We start from the raw sequence: 19,805 nt of genomic DNA on the forward strand, positions 1-19,805 counted from the left end.
GGGGAGGCGAGAGGGGGCTGTCAGGCGCAGGGGGGGGCGAGAGGGGGCTGTCAGGCGCAGGGGGGGGCGAGAGGGGGCTGTCAGGCGCAGGGGGGGCGAGAGGGGGCTGTCAGGCGCAGGGGGGGCGAGAGGGGGCTGTCAGGCGCAGGGGGGGGCGAGAGGGGGCTGTCAGGTGAGGGAGCTGGCGGGCGAGAGGGGGCTGTCGGGGGGAGGGGGCTGTCAGGCGCAAAGGGGGGGCTAGAGGGGGCTGTCAGGCGCAGGGGGGAGGGGGATGTCAGGCGCAAAGGGGGGGCGAGGGGGCTGTCAGGCGGGAGGGGGCTGTCAGGCGCATGGGGGGGTGAGAGGGGGCTGTCAGGCGCATGGGGGGGCTGCCAGGTGCAGGGGGGCAGGAGGGGGCTGAGGAGATGCACCAGCAGGGAAGGTGATCACTGGGGGCTGGCAGGAGCCAGCTGCAGCGGGGGGGGGGTGATCACCAGTGGGGAGGGAGCAGAGGTCGGGGAGGGGGAGATGAAATCGGACGGCGGAGGGCAGCAGAGGGGAGTACCGGATGGTGGCAGGAGCGGCAATCGCGGGCAGTCAGCAGCAGGAGGCAGGGACCTTGCTCTTTAGCCTCCACGGACGGGATGAGGCTGACGAGCGAGGGCTGCCATACTTTACTCCGCCCCTCCACATCTGATTGGAGCTAGCGTCCATGTGACACTATTCCTCCAATCAGATCTGGGGGAGGTGACAGAGGTCACCAGAAGCCATCGTAGCCACGGAAGAGCAAAGCTACCCCCCCGGGGGTCAACTGCAGGTCCTCCTGTACATTTCATTGACCCCGGTCACCCAACCTGCAGGGACGCGATCCCACCATGACACATACGTTGCGTCACAGGTCGGGAAGGGGTTAAGGGCACAACTTAAGTTTTGAAAATTGTGAAATTTTCAAAATCTTTGCCTTTTTTCTTTTTTAATAAGCGCAAGTTATATCAAATAAATGTTATTACTATTATGAAGTACAATATGTCAGGAGAAAACATTCTCCGAATCACCGGGATCCATGGAAGCTTCAGAGTTCTGTCCTCATAAAGGGACAGTGGTCAGAAGTGTAAAAATTGGCCCGGTCATTAAGGGGTTAGAGGAATAAAGTTTGTCCCACTTCCCATAATGAAAAAAAAAAATCTTATTTTCTTGTCTGTGAAAAGTCTGATCTATCAAAATGCAAAAATATTGTTACCGTATGTTCCCAAAGCCAAAAAGAATCAAAATGTCAGAATTAGTTTGTTGCTGCGCTCCTCCCAAGGCTCGTGCCAAAAAGCCCTGCGCTCCTCATCTGCACCGATGAGACGCTGCCAGGAGGAGCGTCCCTGCCATGGACGCGGGGAAAGGCAGAATGCACAGCACAGTGAAGGGAGAGGCCGAGCAACTCGAGTCCTCAATATGTAGGAAAGATGGCGCCTTGCAGAAAGTTGGCCGTCGCCCAGTAATACAGGGTTAATTGTTGAGGAGTCGCCGCTCCGGGCCATCCTGCAGATTGTTGCTGCCGGTTTGCACTTTCCGCTGCTGCTGAGAGGGGTGACTCTGCAGTGCTGCTGTGGGGCGCAGGGCAGACACACTCTGATCCAGACCGGCAGGAGTTGGCTCACGCCAGCCTTACCTAGGGAACTAGCCAGAGGTGGCCGGTAACCTAGGAGACCAGCTGTCCATTATGAAATAAACTCCCAATGATGAACAGTCGCACTCGGTCTCATGTAGACCTCTAGAACGTCTTGCTTTCTCGACTGCGGTGAAGCTTTTTTGTGATCTGAAATAAATCATTTTCTGCAGCTGAGAGCTCGCGTGCGACTGGTTATCGTCTGGATTGCGTCTTGTGGAGTAGCTCCGCGTTCAGTCCGCACCGCGACAGCAGGAGCGCGCGGCTTTCCCTTCTCCAGAACGCAGAGCATTTATCATGAAGGGGAAATTGGAAAGTTGCTTGTTCTCAAAATCCCTCTGCAATTTTACTAATTTATGAATTACCCTTTTAATGGAACTAAAAGTGAAGCTTTATAGATTACAGGTGTGAGCAATGAAGATGGCCGCCCTGTGCTCTGTCCGTTACACATCGGCCGTGTCCCAAACATAAAGTAAAAGAAAGACGAGTGTATGTACGATGTCAGAATGGTTGCAACCAATTATGACATCATAGTCACCATGGCACGGGACTACGGGATGGAGGATGTGTATGATGGGTATATATGGGCAAGGGACTACGGGATGGAGGATGTGTATGATGGGTATATATGGGCACGGGACTACGGGATGGAGGATATGTATGATGGGTATATGGGCACGGGACTATGGGATGGAGGATATGTATGATGGGTATATGGGCACGGGACTATGGGATGGAGGATATGTGTGATGGGTATATGGGCACGGGACTATGGGATGGAGGATGGCTATATGGGCACGGGACTATGGGATGGAGGATATGTATGATGGGTATATGGGATGGAGGATGTGTACGATGGGTATATGGGCACGGGACTACGGGATGGAGGATGTGTACGATGGGTATATGGGCACGGGACTATGGGATGGCGGATATGTATGATGGGTATATGGGCACGGGACTATGGGATGGAGGATATGTATGATGGGTATATGGGCACGGGACTATGGGATGGAGGATGGCTATATGGGCACGGGACTATGGGATGGAGGATATGTATGATGGGTATATGGGCACGGGACTATGGGATGGAGGATATGTATGATGGGTATATGGGCACGGGACTATGGGATGGAGGATATGTGTGATGGGTATATGGGCACGGGACTATGGGATGGAGGATATGTGTGATGGGTATATGGGCACGGGACTATGGGATGGAGGATGTGTATGATGGGCATTGGACTGTGGGATGGATGATGTGTGATGGGTATACAGTCATGGCCAAAACTATTGACACCCCTGCAATTCTGTCAGATAATACTCAGTTTCTTCCTGAAAACGATTGCAAACACAAATTCTTTGTTATTATTATCTACATTTAATTTGTCTTAAATGAAAAAACACAAAAAGAATTGTCCTAAAGCCAAATTGGATATAATTCCACACCAAACATAAAAAAGAGGGTGGACAAAAGTATTGGCACTGTTCGAAAAATCATGTGATGCTTCTTTAATTTGTGTAAGTAACAGCCCCTGTAACTTACCTGTGGCACCTAACAGGTGTTGGCAATAGCTAAATCACACTTGCAGCCAGTTGACATGGATTAAAGTTGACTCAACCTCTGTCCTGTGTCCTTGTGTGTACCACATTGAGCATGGAGAAAAGAAAGAAGACCAAAGAACTGTCTGAGAACTTGAGAAACCAAATTGTGAGGAAGCATGAGCAATCTCAAGACTACAAGTCCATCTCCAAAGACCTGAATGTTCCTGTGTCTACCGTGCGCAGTGTCATCAAGAAGTGTAAAGCCCATGGCACTGTGGCTAACCTCCCTAGATGTGGACGGAAAAGAAAAATTGACAAGAGATTTCAACGCAAGATTGTGCGGATGTTGGATAAAGAACCTCGACTAACATCCAAACAAGTTCAAGCTGCCCTGCAGTCCGAGGGTACAACAGTGTCAACCCGTACTATCCGTCGGCGTCTGAATGAAAAGGGACTGTATGGTAGAAGACCCCACTTCTTACCCCGAGACATAAAAAAGCCAGGCTGGAGTTTGCCAAAACTTACCTGAAAAAGCCTAAAACGTTTTGGAAGAATGTTCTCTGGTCAGATGAGACAAAAGTAGAGCTTTTTGGGCAAAGGCATCAACATAGAGTTTACAGGAGAAAAAAAGAGGCATTCAAAGAAAAGAACACGGTCCCTACAGTCAAACATGGCGGAGGTTCCCTGATGTTTTGGGGTTGCTTTGCTGCCTCTGGCACTGGACTGCTTGACCGTGTGTATGGCATTATGATGTGTGAAGACTACCAACAAATTTTGCAGCATAATGTAGGGCCCAGTGTGAGAAAGCTGGGTCTCCCTGAGAGGTCATGGGTCTTCCAGCAGGACAATGACCCAAAACGCACTTCAAAAAGCACTAGAAAATGGTTTGAGAGAAAGCATTTGGAGACTTCTAAAGTGCCCAGCAATGAGTCCAGACCCGAATCCCATAGAACACCTGTGGAGAGATCTAAAAATGGCAGTTTGGAGAAGGCACCCTTCACATATCAGGGACCTGGAGCAGTTTGCCAAAGAAGAATGGTCTAAAATTCCAGCAGAGCATTGTAAGAAACTCATTGATGGTTACTGGAAGCGGTTGGTCAGTTATTTTGGCTAAAGGTTGTGCAGCCAAGTATTAGGCTGAGGGTGCCAATACTTTTGTCTGGCCCATTTTTTGGAGTTTTGTGTGAAATGATCAATGTTTTGCTTTTTGCTTCATTCTCTTTTGTGATTTTTCATTTAAGACAAATTAAATGAAGATAATAACAAAGAATTTGTGTTTGCAATCATTTTCAGGAAGAAACTGAGTATTATCTGACAGAATGGCAGGGGTGTCAATACTTTTGGCCACCACTGTATGGGCACGGGACTATGGGATGGAGGATGTGTATAATGGGTATATGGGCACTGGACTACGGGATGGAGGATATGTATGATGGGTATATGGGCACTGGACTATGGGATGGAGGATGTGTATGATGGGTATATGGGCACTGGACTATGGGATGGAGGATGTGTATGATGGGTATATGGGCACGGGACTATGGGATGGAGGATGTGTATGATGGGTATATGGGCACGGGACTATGGGATGGAGGATGTGTATGATGGGTATATGGGCACGGGACTATGGGATGGAGGATGTGTATGATGGGTATATGGGCACGGGACTATGGGATGGAGGATGTGTATGATGGGTATATGGGCACGGGACTATGGGATGGAGGATATGTATGATGGATATATGGGCACGGGACTATGGGATGGAGGATATGTATGATGGGTATATGGGCACGGGACTATGGGATGGAGGATATGTATGATGGATATATGGGCACGGGACTATGGGATGGAGGATATGTATGATGGGTATATGGGCACGGGACTATGGGATGGAGGATGTGTATGATGGACATGGGACTGTGGGATGGACGATGTGTGATGGGTATATGGGACTGGGATGGAGGATACGTATGGCCTGTTTCACACTTGCTTTTTTTTGCAGCGCGTTTTTCCCGCAAAAAAACGCATTGAAAAACGCATACAAAAGCATACAACTGCTGCGTTTTTTTTCAAGCATTTTTATGAGCATGCATGAAAAAAAGCAGCGTTTTTATGCGTTTGTATGCGTTTTTAGTGCGTTTTTACCGCGTTTGCGTTTTTTTCCAACATTAGGTGGCCCCTCACACTAACCCAAACCATGACTTTACTAACCCTGACCCTAACCCTAACCCTTAACCAAACCATACTTAACCCTAACCCTGACCCTAACCTTTAACCAAACCATACTTAACCCTGACCCTAACCCTTAACCAAACCATACTTAACCCTAACCCTGACCCTAACCCTTAACCAAACCATACTTAACCCTAACCCTGACCCTAACCCTTAACCAAACCATACTTAACCCTAACCCTAACCCTTAACCAAACCATACTTAACCCTAACCCTGACCCTTAACCAAACCATACTTAACCCTGACCCTAACCCTTAACCAAACCATACTTAACCCTGACCCTAACCCTAAACCCCCTTAACTAACCCTAACTTTACCCAAACCCCTAAATTCCATTGTCTAAACTAATGGTAAAAAAAAAAAACGCATGTGCAAAAAAACGCATACATAAGCATGCCAATGCGCACATATGCTCACCATAGACTTATAATGGGTGTCTTGCTGTAAAAAAACGCATTGCGCGCGCATGCGTTTTTTTGAGGCAAATCGGACGCACAAAAAATGCAACAAGTTGCATTTTGTGCGCCGGAGCGCATACCGCAAAAAAACGCATGCGCGGTAAAACGCGTACAAACGCATGTGTATGCGCACATAAGCGCATCCCATGCAAAGTATAGGAAAAAAAAACGCATGCGCTATTTAGCGCTAAATTACCACGAAAAAAAACGCAAATGTGAAACCAGCCTATGACGGGTATATGGGCACTTGACTGTGGGATGGAGGATGTGTATGATGGGTATATGGGCAAATGACTGGGATGGAGGATAATCATTATAATTTGTTATAACTAACCAGTTAGTTACTATGACCGGGCAACGCCGAGCTCTTCAGCTATTAAAGTAATAAGTGAATCCAGTCCAATATAAGCCTAAATGCTGCCACTAAACCTGCATTATCCCTGTACAAATAGGGCCATGATGGTGAAACAAAGGGTTAATGATTCCCGTCCTGACACCGCCATTTTACCTTTATGCACAGATTTGTCTTTTTTTATCTTTTCTTCAGCCAAAGCCAATTGATGTTCAGGTGATCACCCACCACATGCAGCGCTACGCCGTCTGGTTTGGAGGCTCCATGCTGGCATCTACCGTAAGTCTCTGACCAATGTGCGGTTACACCCCGATAGATAGCACCTCCTCCCACCCTCCTGTCAATGGGGCTCCGCTGCTTCTCATCCGGCACCCCCCCAAGGCTTCACTGCGTCTCATCTGGCTCCGGCCGCTAGGCTCCCCTCTATCTGATCCGGCTCCATCCCCAGCCGTGAGGCTCTGCTGCGTCTGATCCGGCTCCATCCCCGGCCGTGAGGCTCTGCTGCGTCTGATCCGGCTCCATCCCCGGCCGTGAGGCTCTGCTGCGTCTGATCCGGCTCCATCCCCGGCCGTGAGGCTCTGCTGCGTCTGATCCGGCTCCATCCCCAGCCGTGAGGCTCTGCTGCGTCTGATCCGGCTCCATCCCCGGCCGCGATGCCCTGCTGCGTCTGATCTGGCTCCATCTTCGGCCGCGATGCTCCGCTGCGTGTGATCTGGCTCCATCTTCGGCCGCGATGCTTCGCTGCGTGTGATCCGGCTCCATCCCCAGCCGCGATGCGCTGCTGCGTGTGATCCGGCTCCATCCCCGGCTGCAAGGCTCCTGTGCTCAAAAGTTCTTGTCCTGAAGACTGATTCTTTCCTCTCTTCCCCTCAGCCGGAGTTTTACCAGGTTTGCCACACGAAAAAGGATTATGAGGAGATTGGACCAAGTATCTGCCGTCACAACCCAGTGTTTGGAGTCATGTCTTAGCGTGGCCGCGTGCAGTGGCGATGGTCGCCGTTCTTGGGGAGAGGACGTGCTGGAGACGTCTCCTCGGGGGCTGATGTGGGTGATGCCGCTGTTCTCGCCCAAATTGTGCCGGAATGCTCCTCATGCTATCGTCTCCAGTTCTGTGCCTGGTATCTTGTATGGACTCGTGGTCGACACTAGTGGTCTGCCTGTGTCCAGACATCGCTCGCTGGTCATTGCGGATCCGTTCACGTCGGGTTAGGAGCCTACATCAGATTTGTAGATCTGTGCCGCCTGTATTAGAGCTGCCGTCTGCCCCGCTGTGCCCTGCTGCACTTTTCTGTTATTGTAGATGACCCCTTTCCTCTACTCCATCCCTCTCAGACTGTTTTCCTGCACAGGGGGCCATATCTGCACAACGTGACCTATACGTCTCATGTAGGCTACAATCGTGATGTGAACACAGCCTTAGCACTTGGAGCTCTGCCCGTCATCTGCTTCTGCCCGCCACCTCTTCTCTGCTTGCACACAGCTGGGCCGTATCTGCAAATGTTTGGTGGATTTGATGAATTATTAAATGATTAATTTGTTTTGTGAAGTCTGAAATCATTCCAATAAAGGGCAGCGTACCTTTTTTTTTTTTTTTTTTTTTACAAGTATCTACCAGTTCTTATCGCCCATCTCTCGTCTACACCTCTGCACAATGGAGGGAAGCCGTAATCAAGGCACACCAACACTGCCCACATAGTCACGGATCCTCTGCTGTGACGGGAAGCTTCCACTGTCGCTGGGCTGCCGCATAGAGCCACATTTCACACTGTCACAGTTAGATGACGATTTATGTGCAGTTGGCTAACAATCCAGTCGTTTTATCACCATGTTCATTCTTTTTGCATGTTTCACTCATTTGGAGCTGGTCCTCATGCGGATGTACAGCAGAATGTTGAGAATCTGCTCAAGGCTTTTACGCAGGTTCGGTGAAGTTTCCATTAAAGGTGACCCTTCACCAGTTACATTGGTCACATACACCCCCCATCCATATTGGTAGTGGAGCTGCTGTGTAGCGACACAGCAGAGTTGAACCCTTTATCATTATAAACACTTCTCACTCTCTTCCTCTCCACCACACACTGACTGCCGTGAACTGAGATTGGGAAAAGTAGCGCAGTGTAATTTGCCATCCGTCCATTTTCGTATTGGAGCTGCGGTGATGTTTTGGGCCATATCTCCTTGTGCGGCGACTTTTAATAACATTCCTGTAAATCCTGGGGACGTATTATGTTCTCAAATATTTTATGGAGGTGGTAGGTGACATGGTTATTGTCTAATAAAGTGTCCTTCCATGGGAGGGCCTTGAAGAAGGAAGATCACGCCACTTGGATTTATCCTATGCCTGCAGGAAAGCCACACATCAGGAGTCACTAACTATTGGACCGTGACATCGGCTTTGACATGTCAATGTAAGGAGGCTTATTCGCTGGGCAATGTAATATGCAAGTTGTCTCTTCAGTGAGGAATAGGACTTTAACTCTGGATTTGGATTCATAGTTGGCTTAGTAATCAGACCCAAAGAGTGGTTGTAAATGGCTGCACATCCAGTTGGAAGAATGTCTCAAGTGGGGTACCACAGGGCTCTGTATTGTTCAACATCTTTATCAATGATTACAACAGAAATATGAACATTACACATTGGGATGTGCTCCGATCAGGCTCCACCACAGTGGTTCTTGCTAATTTCTATCACCCACGGAACCAGAGAAATAGATTTCCCCTGAACGGTGTGAAATAACTACAGAAGTTCGAGTTTGGTTTTGAATTAATGCCAACGATGAGCTGGAAAAGATAATATGTACGTTTCTATACGAGGTACCCTCTGCGAGATATGGTTATTATAAATTTCAAAACCAGTTCTGTAACCATAAGCTAGGGGGAGGACTGTCCCAAGACAGCCCCGTTAGTGGTGTCACCAGTCCAAAGGTATAAGGTATTTTCCCCTATACCCTCCCTCATTCTAGCCTGGGATGACGTTCGAATAGGATCTCAAATGCATTGGGACATCTGGCTCCTCACCCCAGCATGGTTCTGCCTGACATGAGCTAAGCATTATGTAAGTGTATTTTCTGCGTTAATCCTTTATTTTATTTGTAATTGCATTGTATATATTATTGTCTCATTTCGTAAAACCTTTTTATCTTATGTAAACACTGCCCATCTTTTAGGAATAAACTATAAAATTTATTAGTTCTGCCTCCATGCTCTGTGACGAATTCATGTGCCTGTAAGCTAATTACGCTACTACTTTGGGGTTTGCTACGGACCCTCTTAATTAATTTATTAAGAGAATCGTTAGCTGGTGGCAGCGAAGTGTGGTCCCGGTTGGTTGGGTGAAGCTGGCAGCGACGGAAGGGGTTTATAAGTTGTGTGGCTGCAGCCAGAGCACTGATAATTCCCTCGCTGCAGTGTGCCTACCAGCCAGTCCACAGGCAGCGGCCCGTCCGGCGATCAATTATCCTAGTTGTAGTTCCCTGACCTGAGGGTAATGGGGGCGCTGGAGAACTGCAAGTTCCAAAGTGGAACTAGGAAAGTGGGATATCCATAAATCCAAACAGCTTGTAACATATTGTGGCAATGGTGAGGTAACTAAAATAAACCCCCCTGCGGTTAATTGTTAGGGCAAGACTAGCTTGCTGTTTTTAATCACATGGTGCCAGCGGTGGGATAACTAAGATAAGCCCCCCTGTGCCTGTGATAGTCGTGTGCGGACAAAGGTCACATCCCCAGTCCGTGATATATTGGTGGTACCAGGTGGGATCGTGACATCCTGTTTATGAAGTATATATGTTTACATACCCTGTATATGGAGAATATGTATACACCCTGTCATGATTTGTAGTTTTGCCCTGTCCTGTATTTTGTATAATATGTCATTTAACTTTTCTCTGGTTCATTTGCTGTAAATTAACCATGTCTCCTTCCCCCAATACTTTGCAATGTCTTGTGATGTACCTGGACCATAATCTAATTTAGGCTTGTGTCAACAGCTAGTGGAACTTTGGCTATTGTTTTCCTAAGCAGAAGATAACCTACAATACACATCCTGTAGACTAAGTGGAGCCCTTACATTTTCTAGAATCTTCTGATGGACCAAACCATTGAATAGTAGGTGTGACCACTACCCCCCTTCAGATGGGCTGATCCCAGGAGACCTGACAATACTTTCTTGTTTTAAGATCAGATGTGAGTTGGATGCTAAAAGAGAAGGACGAGGCTGTCTGAGGAAGCTTCGGCCTCTGTGTGATCGTGGTGGATTTCTGGGACTCTTAAAGGACTATGGTTTTGTGATCTGGCACAAGGATTGTCGGGAGGTGCCCCCGAATCAGTTTCCTGTGGACTTATTTTGGGACTCTGCAAATTACCTTCGTGTTGTTCCTGTTTTTTGGTCAATAAATCTGTTGGATCGTTCCCAGGCCTGTTGTCCCTCCTTGCTCTGGAGAATACTCTCGTCACAAACTGGTTGGCAGCGCTGGGATCAGCAGAAGGAATGGAGGACAACGGCCCATCAACATCTGGAACCAGCACTGCAGAGTACAAGAACTGGACTGCGGTGAACCTACAAACAAAGGCCCGTGAACTGGGAGTCAGCTACAAGGGACTCTCCAAGGAGCAGCTGATTGAGGCTTTGGAAGCAGTTTGCCTGCAAGATGATGCTGAGGAAGGATCCTCACAGCAAAGAGAGGAAAGGCGGCAGTCGGAGGTAAATACCCAAAAAAGTCAGTGGGTTGTGTGGTACGAGGAGGAGATGGCCTTGCTGGGAGAAGAGGCTACCATAGAAGATAAGAGGGAGGTCATGCGCACAGCCAAGGAGAGGCAGCGCAGGATGGAGGAGAGGGCATTGCTGGAGGGGCAGAGGGCAATGCTGGAGAGGGAGATCACTTTGGAGGCAGCGAGAAGCTCCAGACAGACTGTACCCACAGCATCCCCCATGAAGGAACTCCCCAGAGTGTCCCGCAAAGACTTCAAGCCGTTTAATGAGGCTTCCAGTGACATTGAGGGCTTCTTCCTGGACTTTGAGCATCAGTGTCGATCAATGGAAGTCCCGGAAAGGGAGCGTGTCCGACATCTTGTGGGGCTCTTAGAGGGAGGAGCTGCCGCAGCCTATAGAGCTATGGACCCTCGGTTGAACTGTGAGTATGTGGAGATTAAACAGACTATTCTAGAACATTATGCTGTGACCCCAGACACTTACAGGACTCAGTTCCGTACTTTAGCCTGTGATGAGGAAGTGTCCTTCAAGATGTATGCTCACAAACTCAAACATATATGTCATCGCTGGCTGGAGGCAGAGGAGGCCATAACCTGGGAAACGTTCCTGCAGGTCATCCTAAAAGAGCAGTTTTATTTTAAGTGCCCCGCTGAGATACGGGAATGGGTGCGTGAAAGGAGACCAGCAACAGTGGAGGAAGCTGCAGCTCTAGCTGATGAGGCTCTCACCATCAAGCCTCAGTGGAAAAAATTACTACTCAGGGAGAAAAACACTACCAGCCCCCCAACGCTGGCGGCCCCTGGTCCTTCTGCCTCCAATATTCACCATCCCACTAGACCATCAACTCATGGTGACCTTCGTGTGACTGTGCCTCGCATTACTCCTGCTCCACCTTTGGGACTACGACGTGGAGGAAGAATCCCAGAGCGCAGATGCTATGGATGTGGGCAGCCCGGGCATATGCAATTCCAATGTCCAGGTGTACGGAGGCAGAACACCTACAGACCGCCTTTGCCTGTTCATTATCTACAGACCCCCTCACCTGGACAAGAGATGGATTCAGTGCCTGATGACTTGCCAAGTGACTCTGATATCCTGGCTTCCCTACCAGGAGTCTATGGGGTGCGAGCCCCAGCCACCTGTTCTTCTGATCTTCAGCACAAACATCTACAGGAGGTCGTGCTGGATGGTCAAAAAGTTGTTGGCTTCCGTGACACTGGGGCTTTTCTCACCATAGCCGATCCCCGAGTAATTCAACCAGAAGCAATTCAAAAGGGACCAGGAATTGCCATTGAATTGGCTGGAGGTACCCAGAGATATATTCCAAGAGCGAGTGTGACCCTGGATTATGGCTTTGGGGCCAAACAATGCATGGTCGGTGTGATGAGCGGCCTCCCTGCAGACGTTCTTCTAGGAAATGATGTGGGGAATCTTCATTGCCACTTTGTCGGTGCTGTAACCCGAAGTCAAGCCAAGAGAGCAGCAAATGTGGACGTGTACAACCCATCCATGGAAATGAGGCCACCAGAACCGCCGTCACAGCCGGTGAGTGATTCTTCTTGTGGGGATAATATGAATGTTACCTGGGATAAAGTTCAGTTTAGACAAGAAGTGGAGACTGACCCCACCCTAGCTAGTTTTAGAGCTCGAGCTGAAATAGGGCAGCTAGGGGAGAATGGAGAAAGAATTATCAGAGAAAATGGACTTCTGTATCGGGTTACCAATGCCGACTCCCTAGATAAGCCCTGGACTTATAGCAAACAGCTGATTGTTCCTCAGAAATACAGAATTCCCCTATTACACCTTGCTCATGATATTCCTACTGCTGGCCATCAAGGCAAAACCCGCACCGAGAGGCGATTGACTCAATCTTTCTATTGGCCTGGGATTTCCCAAGCAGTGGCGCATTTCTGCCGAACTTGCGACATATGTCAGCGTAGAGGGCGACCCGGAGATCACCCAAAGGCACCCCTGCAACCGCTCCCTATAATAGAAGAACCCTTTCAAAGAGTAGCTGTTGATATCATTGGACCTCTGGCTAAACCAAGTAAATCTGGAAAGCAGTACATTCTCACTGTTGTGGACTATGCCACCCGATATCCAGAAGCGGTGGCCTTGTCAAGTATTTCTGCAGCCAAGGTGGCAGAGGCCCTGGTTACCATTTTCACCAGAGTAGGATTTCCCAGTGAGATCTTGTCGGACCAAGGCTCCCAGTTCATGTCAGAGCTGGTCCAGTGTCTGTGGCGCACCTGTGGAGTACGAGCGATCCGCACGACCCCGTATCATCCCCAAACAAATGGACTTTGTGAACGATTTAATGGCACTCTGAAGAATATGCTGAGGGCCTTCACTGACAGAGATTCAAACTGGGAGAAGTACCTACCCCATCTCTTGTTTGCCTATCGGGAAGTTCCCCAGGAGTCCACTGGGTTCTCCCCCTTTGAACTACTCTATGGAAGAAAGGTCTGAGGACCCTTAACCCTGCTCAAGGAATACTGGGAGGGGCAAGTTGAAGATACAGGGGCCCCTGTTGTCCCTTATGTCCTAAAGCTGCGAGAAACCCTGGCCAAACTTGCTAGTTTTGCCCAGAGTCATGTGCGGATGGCTCAAACCAGACAGAAGACATGGTATGACCGTAAAGCACGCTACCAGGAGTTTGTAGAAGGACAACAGGTCTTAATGATTGTTCCCCATCGGCAGAATAAACTGCAGACAACATGGGAGGGTCTCTTCCGGGTTCTCAGAAAACTGAATGACACCAATTACCTTCTTGCTTTAGATGATCAGGGGCTAAGACAAAAGACTGTCCATGTGAATATGATTAAGGAGTACCATGACCGGACCCTTCCAATGATAGCAAGCTGTCGGCTAGCTTCAGAGGACGGTCAAGAGGATGAGGACTCCCTACCTGATCTCGTGGAAGCAGCGAGAGCCCCATCCACTGTGGAACAGGTTCCTCTGGGAGATCACCTGGATTCCTTACAGAAAAACCAGATGCTGGGAGTGCTTCAACAGAGACGTGCTGCTTTCTCATCCCAACCAGGTCGAACCACCGTCACCCAACATCATGTGGACACTCAGGGCATCCGTCCCATACAACAGGCTCCTTACCGGGTACCTGAATCAGTTCAAAACACCATGCAGCACGAACTGGAGATGTTACAGCTTGGGGTAATCCAGGCCTCCCATAGCCCTTGGGCCTCTCCTGTGGTGTTAGTACCCAAGAAGGATGGGAGTACTCGATTTTGTGTGGACTATCGATGACTAAACGACAATACCGTCAGTGATCCTTACCCAATGCCTCGTATTGACGAACTTCTAAACCGACTGGCTGGATCCCGATATGTCACCATCTTTGATCTCAGTAAGGGATACTGGCAAATCCCTCTGACGGAGGAGGGGAGAGAACGGTCCGCTTTTATAACCCCCTTTGGTCTGTATGAATTCCTAAATATGCCCTTTGGAATGAAGAATGCCCCGGCCACCTTCCAGAGAATGGTGGACCAGATCCTCCGGGGATGTGGTGACTTTGCTTGTGCCTACTTGGATGATATCGCCATCTTCAGCCAGACGTGGGAGGAACATCTGAACCAAGTAGCCGTTATTCTTGACCTGCTTCTTGCAGCAGGCCTAACCATTCGACCAGATAAATGCCAATTGGGGATGGGTGAAGTCCAGTACCTAGGGCATAGAGTAGGAGGAGGGAAGCTCCGTCCCGAACCTGCCAAAATCCAGGCTATTAGAGACTGGCCTGTACCCCAAACTAAGAAACAAGTTATGGCTTTTTTGGGCACTGCCAGTTATTACCGAAAATTTGTTTCTCATTTCAGCACTGTGGCCAAGCCTCTTACCGACCTGACCAAGAAAACGATGCCCCAGCTGGTGATCTGGACTCCAGCCTGTGATGAGGCTTTTAACCAGCTGAAGGACGCTCTGGTCTGTGACCCTGTTCTGGCTGCTCCAGACTACAAGAGGAGATTCATTGTGCAGACGGACGCCTCTGCTTATGGACTGGGAGCTGTCCTCAGCCAGGTGAATGCAGCTGGGGACGAGCACCCCAATTGCCTACCTCAGCCGGAAACTGCTGGACCGAGAAGTGGCCTATGCAACTGTTGAAAAAGAATGTCTGGCTGTAGTGTGGGCCCTTAGGAAACTAAGGCCGTATCTGTATGGACGAGAATTCACTGTGGTTACTGATCACAATCCCCTCACCTGGCTGAACAGAGTCTCTGGGGACAATGGACGCTTACTACGATGGAGCCTGGCACTGCAGCCCTATAACTTTACCATACAGTATAGAAGAGGCAGCCAACACCAAAATGCAGATGGACTGTCCAGGCAAGAGGAGCCCTGAGTCCTGTCAGCCATGCCTGTGTGTACTTAACCAGTGACCTGTAGAGGCCCCTAGTACGTACACAAATTGGGAGGGGAAGGGATTGTCATGATTTGTAGTTTTGCCCTGTCCTGTATTTTGTATAATATGTCATTTAACTTTTCTCTGGTTCATTTGCTGTAAATTAACCATGTCTCCTTCCCCCAATACTTTGCAATGTCTTGTGATGTACCTGGACCATAATCTAATTTAGGCTTGTGTCAACAGCTAGTGGAACTTTGGCTATTGTTTTCCTAAGCAGAAGATAACCTACAATACACATCCTGTAGACTAAGTGGAGCCCTTACATTTTCTAGAATCTTCTGATGGACCAAACCATTGAATAGTAGGTGTGACCCCTACCCCCCTTCAGATGGGCTGATCCCAGGAGCCCTGACAATACATTCTTGTTTTAAGATCAGATGTGAGTTGGATGCTAAAAGAGAAGGACGAGGCTGTCTGAGGAAGCTTCGGCCTCTGTGTGATCGTGGTGGATTTCTGGGACTCTTAAAGGACTATGGTTTTGTGATCTGGCACAAGGATTGTCGGGAGGTGCCCCCGAATCAGTTTCCTGTGGACTTATTTTGGGACTCTGCAAATTACCTTCGTGTTGTTCCTGTTTTTTGGTCAATAAATCTGTTGGATCGTTCCCAGGCCTGTTGTCCCTCCTTGCTCTGGAGAATACTCTCGTCACACACCCTGCATATGGAGTATATATATGTGCACACACCCTGTATATGGAGTATATATGTGTATTGTGGTGTGACAGGTGATCGCGTGGTTAATGGGAGATATGTCACATGGAGGGATGCTCCCTGCGATGCAACCCGGAGTATTTTGCCTATAGTGTACATGAGCACTAAAGATGTCATTTAGTGCACTGGGTGCGGAATGTACTCCGTTTTGCCTGAAGATATGTGTATGTTCAGGACCTGTGGTGAAGTCCTGACCATGTGACCAGCTCATGTGATCCATACCTCACCTATGGGTGTGGTTACAGGGCTATGTAATTAAGGTGTTTGGCACATGTGAGGGAGACTGTGAGGAAGTCTGGCAGAGTGTGGACAGACTTCCATGTGTCCAGGTGGGACACTACAGAGAGTGGTCTGTGTTCCAAGGAAGGAGAAGCCTTCCTGTGTCTGCGGCTGCAGATAGAGCACTGCTCTGGACATTGCCCTGACCTGTGTGCACAGGACCTGAGGGAACACAGCCCAGCTAAGGACTGTTTATGTGCTGTCTCTGGTTTATGGAGTAATAAACCCTGTGAAATTTTAAAGGAACGTGCCTCATGTTTGACTCCCGCGGCACCTAAGCGAGTCCGAATCCTTACAATTGGTGACAGACTGCGGGCAGCGATTCCCAGGAGCACAGACGGTATGGAAAATCGTGAGTAATATTGACCGAGGTCAGAGGAAATGACTGTATGGAGATTTGTGGGATGCCTATGAGGAGAAGAGGTACCCGAGAACCTGTGTGGCCGACACCAGCAGGTAACGGACAGGAATCCGTGTTGCACTGACCAGAGTCAGTGAGAGACTGTGCTTGTGTTTTTTTTTCCCTTTTCTTCGCTTCTCTGCAAAAAAAAAAAAAATCCTGAAAGTGCTTGCTGTGGCTCAGTACGCTCACGAAGGTCTCGCAGCGGGGACCTGATGTTTTTTCTTTTTGGGATCTCCTATTTGAGCATTGGTAGCAGACGCTGTCTGTCTACACCATCCTGCTGCAGCTTTATTGCATATGACTAAGCGGATACAGTAGTTGTGGCTTTACACAACTATTAAGGGTGAGTACCCTGTATTATGTCCTTATACCCATTATACCTGCACTGGTAAGGCCCTATGGGCGCACTTTTGTGTTTTTTTTTTTTTCTTTTGAGGGCGACAAGTGGCTTCCGGTGGATCGGCGGGTCCACGAAGACGACGCAGCAGGAGCTGCAGAGACACCAGCAGCTGCTTGTGAGCGACGGCAGGAGCTGAGGCAGTGCCAGAAAGAAGTGGTGTCTTGCTTAAAGGGCCAGTACCAGCCTGAAGGGGAAAAAAAAAAAAACTGTACTGTGTGAACTGTGGCCTAAGAGGTTCTGCAGGACAGACATGGGGAGATCCCGAAAAGGGGTGGGGTCCCAAAAGGGGGCGGTGGCCCAAATCGGGGTGGTAGCCCGTAAAGGGGTGGAGTCCCAAAAGGGGGCGGTGGCCCAAATCGGGGTGGTAGCCTGTAAAGGGGTGGAGTCCCAAAAGGGGGCGGTGGCCCAAATTGGGGTGGTAACCCAAAATGGGGTGGAGTCCCAGGAGGGGGCGGCAACCCAAAGCGGGGTGGTGGTCCAGAAAGGGGCCAAGTTTGAAGAAGTGACAGCACTGGGTGACTCAGTAGGTACGTCTGGAGTACCGCAGTGTATGTGCAGGTCTTTTTCAGAATGTGGAATATCCTTTCCAGGTAGTAATGACGGGCCACAGATGTGTACAGTGATGCTGCACCGGGAAGGAGCCTTTGGTCGGCTGGAATCAGAGAATCAGGTGACTCTGACAGGAACTCCTCTCACTTTCTCTCTGTCCGAGAAAAACGTCAGGGTTCGCTGTAAACACGGGGTCACGGTGAACTATGCAGTAGACAGAGTAGTGTTTGAGGGGACCAAAGGTGGTGAGTGCCAAGGGGGAGGGATACCACGGGACTTAGTCTATGCCTGGGAGAGGGGCCGGGACTTTGTTTTGTTTGATGACGTTTGGTCGGACGATGGAGATGCTTCGACTGTGGGGCCAGCGGACACTAAGATAGTGACGGCTCCTGACGTAGACAGGTCAGAGGTAGAACTGACCGGAAGGAGAAGGACATCTCCCCAACTTACGGACCTGACGTCTCGTGACATGACGGATGGTGGGCTGGGAGATGAGACGACTGTGAGTAGCTCGGTCAGTGAACCAACACTACAGTGCCCCTTCTGGCTGGATGGAGAACGGGTGATGGGATTGTTAGACCCTGGGAGTCCGGTATCTGTGCTAAAAACCACTCCTGGACGTTCTGTGTCGCCTGGGACGGTGACGAGAGTGAATGGCTTTGGTGGGGACGATAAAGAACTTTTGCCAGCATACCTCTACATTGACACGACTGAGAGTTCCACGTACCATGTAGTGACAGTAGACCCAGACTTACAGTATACTATGGTAATAGGGCGGGACTTAGAAGCCCTGTGGGACTGGTGGACAAAAGGAGAAGTGTCTGTTGATATAATGTGTATGGGAGGTAATGGTGTGAAAAGTCCGCCTCCTAAAGTTGACAGGCCTAAGTTAAACATGACCAGAGAGAACAGTGCGTCGGCCCCACTTACGGACATGATGTCACCTGACGGATACCAGAGAGAGACTGATAGTGGTGTGGTAATTAAAAAGAGTGGACCTGACACCCGAACAGAGAGCAACATGAACATTTCCCATGCGGTGGGTTGTGACACAGGTACCAGGCGTGACTGTAATATGTTATTGCCAGTAGCAACCACTAGGGCTGAAGACAGTGTTTGTCAGACAGAAGCACGAATCCAGTGTAATGACAGTTTGCACCAGGTAGAAGCGCACCTACGAGACTTGGAGCAAGGGCGCGAAGAGATGTGTCAGCAGCTGGCGAGGGTGTGTCTGAAGGTGGCGAGTCTGGAAGTCGCCAACTCCGCGCAGGTGGAGCGGTTGCACCACCTAGAGTCCGAGCTCTTGGCAGGCAAAGCACTGAGACAAGTGACTGAGCACAGAGTGGATGAGCTGGAGAAGGAAGTCTCTGAGCTCAGAGGTCACCTGTCAGCGTGTAAAACCATGAACAAGACCCTGTTGGAAGATATGGAGGTGCTCAGAGAGGCCCAAGAGAAGTATCAACAGGAGATTCTCAGGAGAGAGGATGAGCGTCGCTACCTGGCAGAGGAGCGAGATAAAGTTCTGCAAGAACTCAGTGGAGTAGGAAAAGGTCTTCTACAGGAGAAGTGGATGGGCGAAGACGTACAGCAGCCGTGCCCGCCTGATAGCAAGGCAGAACTGCCAAAGCCCATCTTGGAAAAGGGTCCTGAAGACTGTAAATCTCAGGAAGATGGTGAGCCAAGGGCTGCACAAGACAGTCATCCAATCGTGACAGATATCTTGAGGGAAGTGTCCGTAGGGAACCCAGAGCCATCTTTTCAGGATGAGAGCAAGTCCACGACCTTCAAGGTTGTAATTGATGTACCAGAAGACATGCAGGAAGCCTGTGCTGAGGAAGGTGTGCATGAGGCCTTTAGGAAGGCTATAGAAGCATGTAGTGTGATCTGGGCACCAGAGACGAAGCAGCTGGTCATACTGTCATCTAAGGAAGTCTCAAGGAAGCGGGTTACTATCCTGAGGGATATGCATCTACAATGCCTCCGCACAAGGCAGATGATCCTGTTGGGAAAAAAAGAAGCCGCTCGATGTCTAGAGTGTGCGAGGAAAGTTCAAAGTCAGCAGGGCATTGCAGAAGACATCATTCAAGTGCCCGGAGGTCTGGTGAGGAAAGT

At 49.5% G+C, this 19,805-nt stretch overlaps 1 protein-coding gene across 1 annotated transcript in view; it reads left to right on the forward strand.

Moving 5' to 3' along the window:
* Positions 1-7,762, forward strand: part of ACTR3 (actin related protein 3) — a 35,325-nt gene extending 27,563 nt beyond the window's left edge. The window contains exons 11-12 of the mRNA XM_073563842.1: positions 6,420-6,503; positions 7,098-7,762. Of these exons, the coding sequence (XP_073419943.1) occupies positions 6,420-6,503; positions 7,098-7,193 (180 nt within the window). The 3' untranslated portion in view covers positions 7,194-7,762. The remainder of the gene's footprint in view (positions 1-6,419; positions 6,504-7,097) is intronic.
* Positions 7,763-19,805: the final 12,043 nt, after the last annotated feature.

Source organism: Dendrobates tinctorius, unplaced genomic scaffold (genome assembly GCF_039654945.1).
Source record: "Dendrobates tinctorius isolate UK_male_01 unplaced genomic scaffold, ASM3965494v1 ptg000403l, whole genome shotgun sequence".
NCBI lineage: Eukaryota > Metazoa > Chordata > Amphibia > Anura > Dendrobatidae > Dendrobates > Dendrobates tinctorius.